The sequence below is a fragment of the Parus major genome, unplaced genomic scaffold (assembly GCF_001522545.3).
Source record: "Parus major isolate Abel unplaced genomic scaffold, Parus_major1.1 Scaffold835, whole genome shotgun sequence".
NCBI classification, from domain to species: Eukaryota; Metazoa; Chordata; class Aves; order Passeriformes; family Paridae; genus Parus; species Parus major.
The window spans coordinates 504-5473 of NW_015379712.1; the positions used below are offsets into that span (position 1 = coordinate 504).

At 48.0% G+C, this 4970-nt stretch overlaps 1 protein-coding gene across 1 annotated transcript; it reads right to left on the reverse strand.

Moving 5' to 3' along the window:
- Positions 1 to 236: 236 nt before the first annotated feature.
- Positions 237 to 4367, reverse strand: LOC107199502 (zinc finger CCCH domain-containing protein 11A-like). The gene is made up of 5 exons (XM_015616823.3): positions 4235 to 4367; positions 3283 to 3577; positions 2554 to 2699; positions 2211 to 2278; positions 237 to 1400 (listed from the first exon to the last, which is right to left on the reverse strand). Exons 1-5 carry the CDS (start codon positions 4286 to 4288, stop codon positions 1124 to 1126), a joined length of 840 nt encoding a protein of 279 aa, XP_015472309.1. The 5' UTR covers positions 4289 to 4367; the 3' UTR covers positions 237 to 1123.
- Between the last annotated feature and the right edge of the window lie 603 nt (positions 4368 to 4970).

Consider the following 4970-nt stretch of genomic DNA (forward strand, 5'->3'; position numbering starts at 1 on the left):
ATTCCCCATCCCTCCTGTCCCTGTTCCCTGGGATAAGATCCCAAATTCCCCCTGAGCCTCCTTTCCTCCAGGCTGAGCCTTCCCCAGCTCCCTCAGGATTCACCAAACCCTTTCCCTTCCTCTGGATGATCCCACAACCCCACCCACTGCTCCTGTGCTTCATTAATTTCTAATTAACGTAAGTCCCAACCTGTTTGATCCCATTCCTTAAATAAACCATGGAAAGCAGAGAGCTCTGCAGGGACACCAGAGTGAGCAGCCTACCTTTAATCCCTTAAATAGAATCATACAAATATAAAATGGAAGAATAAAATATTTACAGGGAGAAAAAAAAAAAAAACAACAAAAACCCCAAAAACCACGGGGATTCCACCCAATCCCATCTCCAAGAGGCTGGAAAAGAGGGAAGCAGCCAAAGGAGGAACATTCCAGGTGCTTTTCCTTCCTCCCAAAATGATCCCGGCCGTGTGTGGGAGGCTCATTCCAGTCCTTGGGCAGGGAGGGATCCTCAGAAGCGAGAGGCACTTGAAGAAATCCTCCTTTTCCCAAATTCCTGCAGGCAGCCAGGAGGAATTTTGGCTGCCCAGCCCAGGATCCCGGTGCCATCAGGAAAAAAATCCCCCCGGCTCATTCCGAGTCAGGCTCTCGTCCTGGCAGAGTTTGGTCCAAAATCCCGACCTGGCTGCTCCCTCTCGTGGTTTTTCCTGAATTTTCCCCAATTCCGAGTCCAGAGGCAGCGTCCATCCGGCAGTTCCAGAGTTGACATAGTAACTCCAGCATTTTTGGGATTGACTGTCCAGGAGGGAGCTGGGATGGCTCTGGAGATGGGATCCGTGTCCTCCCCCACCCCGAGGGAATTCCAAGTGCTTTGTCCTGTCCCGTGCGGGACAAACTCCCCGGAATTTCGGGATAACTGAGTGCAGACTCTGCCTATTCCTAACAATCCAACTGTGCTTCCAGCTGGGAAAAAGGATCCCCATCACAGATCCAACAATATTTACAGGATATGGGGGGGACGAGGGGTGGGGGGCGGAATTTCGCCTTTTTTTTTTTAGGAATTTTTTTTTTTGGTGTCACTTTTTTTTTTTAAAAAAAAAAATCCAAAAAATACAAACTCCCCCTCTCAGCTGTCAATCATCTCCGAGAGTTCCAGCAGGAGATCATCCTCATCCTTCCCTGGATCCAGGTCGATTTCTGCTTCCAGTTTTCCCCCGGAGATCTCCCAGATGAGCTTTTCGAAGTCGTCCTCCATGGACAGGGTGGGTTTGGCAGCGCCGGCCGAGCTCAGGCGCCGCAGCTTCACCGGCACCTCCAGCGAGGAAGAGGAGAAGGAGGAGGAAGATCCGGACACCTCCGACTGTGCCTGAGATTCCCCCTGGTTGCCAGCCTGCAGCTCGGGGCTGGGGAAAACAGGGAAAAATCAGTGTGGGAGGTCAGAAAATCTGTCAAAATCACTGAGGTGGAGATGGATGCTGGAGTTTTACACTGGGGTGGGGATTCTGGGGGTCTGGGGATGGGAAAAGAGGCTGGGATTGGTTTTGGGGGAGAACTGGATTGGTTTTGGGAGTCCAGGATGAGTGGGAGCCATTCAGGGTTTGGGGATTTAGCCAGGAGGAAACACAGCTGGAATGTGGGGGAAAGAGGAAAGATGGAACCCCAAAGTCACTGGAAAAAAATGCAGAAAGTCAATAAAAGCTTATAAAGCTACTGGGAAGAAATCCCAAAAAAAATCACTAAACAGAAACCCCAAAGGTCACTGGAAAGAAATCCCAAAAAAACACTGAAAATAAATCTCAAAGGCACTGAAAAAAAAACCCCAAAAAGTCACAGGGAAGAAATCCCACAAACTCACCAAAACCCCAAAAGTATCACTGGAAAAAACTCCTCCAAAGCCACAGGGAAAAAACCCCAAAATCACTGGGAAAAAAACCCCAAAAGTCACTGGGAAAAAACCCCCAAAATCACTGGGAAAAAACCCCATAAGTCACTGGGAAAAAACCCCAAAAAGCCCGTGGGAAGCTTTGTCCAAGTGCAGCGTTTGAAGGAAACCCAAACCAGCTCTGCTGCACATACAGGAATTCCAAAAATTCCATTCCAGCTTCCTCTGCTGGATTTTGATTCCCTCAAACCTGGAATTTCCCACTCGAGGTCATCCCCCATCCCATTCCTGGGATGAGGAAGGAGAAGGAGAAGCTGGGATTTGGGGTTACCTCTTCTGGGAAGTCTCACTCCGAGGTTTGGAGCCTGGGCTGTCCTCTGGAGAAGCAGGAACAACAACCTGGGAATGAGGAGCACGACAATTTTTAGGATTCTTCTTCACCTGAAGCAGAGAATTCCCAAAATAAAGAATTTTCTTTTTCTTGAAGGAATTTTTACCTCGGAACGGACAAAAACCTAAAATCCTAAAAAAAACCCCTAAAATCCCAGCAGGGAATCCTTGAGCTGCTTCCAAAGCAGCAATGTGCTGCTCCCGAGGTGAAAAGGGATGGGAGAGCTGGAGGAGGCTGAAGTTTTCCAGGTTTTTTTGGGAAGCAGGAGGGGTTTGGGGCTCACCTGGGCTGAGGGCTCCGGGGTGGCCGTGCTGGTGGCACCGAGTGGCCTCACGGCCACCACGGCCGGGCCCTCGGGGCTCTTCCTCTTGAGGGGCTGCTTGGCCGAGGCTGGGCCATCCAGAGGCTTCAGGCACACCTTGGATTTGGCTGGAATGCAGGGAAAAGGTGGAATGATGCAGCTTGAGGGAAAAAGGAAGCCCCAGGTTTTGTTGATAAGCCCCAAATTCCAGGCTGGGTTGGGGTAGGATCAGGCAGGGGCACCCTCCGTGCTCCAGGGATGCTCCCAGGGTGATCCAGCCTGGCCTTGGGCACCTCCAGGGATGGGGAAACCAGGGATTCTCTGGGAATTCCATCCCATTCCCTCAGCACCTTCACAGGGAGGAATTCCTGCCCCAAATCCCTCCCTTTTCCCATTTTAAATCCATTCCCTGTGTCCTGTCCCCCTGCTCTTTATCCCAAAACTCTCCTGCACCTCCTTTTTCTTCTGGAAGGAGCTCTGAGCTCTCCCTGGATCCTTCTCCAGCTGAACATTCCCAACATTCCCACCTCCACATCTCCAATCCCTGCAAACATTCCCAACCCTCTTCATCCTGCAGCCACCAATTCCCACCAGGAATTCCCACCAGGAATTCCCACATTCCCTGGACACAACCCACGGGTATCTCCCACTGGAATTCTTCCATCAATCCCTGCTCCCAGAACATTCCCAAAGGGAACACCCAACACCTACTTCTGGTTTTCCTCTCGGGCAGCTGAGCTCCCTTTTTCCCCGGATCTTTCTCCGGGCTTCCCGCTGCATCCTCCTGGGATTTCCCCACTTTCCTCCTGCCCAGCTGATGAGCTGATCCCACAGCAGGCTCGGGGCTCCCACATCCCGGGCTTTTCTCCTTGTTTTTCTCCTGTTTTTCAGCTGGAATTGCCCCAGCTCCTTTCTGCAGTTTCTCCTCCTGGCGTTGTTTCAGCTGACGTTTCTCCCACATGATTTCCTCCAGGCTCTTCACCTGGATTCCGGAATTCCCTGAATTCTGAGAAGGAAAAAAATAAACAACCCCAAGAGGGTTATTAGGGTAAAAATCCATGGATGAAATTCCATGGATTCACTAAGGAATTTTGGGCAGCAATCCCTTCAAAATGGCTCCATGTGACAACATTAAAATCCACTTTTTTTTTTCTTCCAGTATTCCCCCCATGGAAATGCACTTTTAAAACAGCAATTCCCAAAAAAACCCAAGTTTTCATGGAGCAGAAGGCTCTGCCTGTAGCCTATCCAATCTTTTTAGGGAATATAAAACAATCCAAGTTCCTCCATGGAGCCTGATTTCCTCTAAAATTCCAACTTTTTTGGGTTGAAATATCCAGCTCAGGATTTTAAAAATGGGAAAAAAAAAATTAAAAAAATATTTCAGGGAAAAAATCACTGAAAAGAAAAATTTTTTGCCCACCTCTGGTTTTTATTGTCAGGTATAGTCTAAATAATTCATTAATTAGTAATGAATTAATTCAAAGGGAGGATTTGTTTATTGGGAATTTTCCCGACAGCATTTAGGGTTTCACCACAATCCCCCCATGAGGAAAAAACAGGGAGCAGGAAGCAAAAAATGCCAAAATTGTTGGGAAAATTTCTTATTTTATGCCCAAAATGCTCTGAAATTCAAGTTTTGATGAGGAATTTGTTCACTCACCTCAGCAGGCGCAGAGACCCCTTTGGGAGAAGGTTTGTTCAGCTCCACAATCATTTTTTCTTCTCTTCCAGGTGCTTTAATCCAGGAAAAAAAAATCCAAAAATTGGTTTTTTGGTTTATTGGGGGGGTTATTTCCCTATTTTTATGAACAGGAACGATTTCCTGCAGGATTTTCTCTCTTCTTCAGTCCCATTGTGGATTAAATAATCAAGGATGAAATTTTTTAATACCCTTGTGCTGATAAATCCTTCCCAAATAATATTCCAAAGGGGAATGGGACGGATTCCAGCACAGGGAAGACCCCACCTCACAAATCTAGGGGCAGAAAAAAGATGGAATTTACACCAGAAAGCTCTTTAAAGAATGAATTTTCCAGTGGGAAACACAGGAAGCTATCATGGAATTCATGGAAAATCCAAGATCCTTTTAACTCTGAAGTCTGGAAGCTCAAGGAATGAGTCTTCCACTGGGAATTCATGGAGAATCCCGTGATCCTTTTAAAACTCTGAAACCTTTTCAAACGCACCCAGGAGGACAAATCCAAGTGGTTCCTGAGAGGACAGGATTCATTCCCAGGGGAGAAGCAGAATTCCAAGGGGGGTGGAAGCAGAATTCCAAGGGGAGGGGAAGCAGAATTCCAAGGGGAGGGGAAGCAGAATTCCCAGGGTGAGGGAAGCAGAATTCCCAGCGTGAGGGAAGCAGAATTCCAAGGGGGAAGGAAGCAGAATTCCAAGGG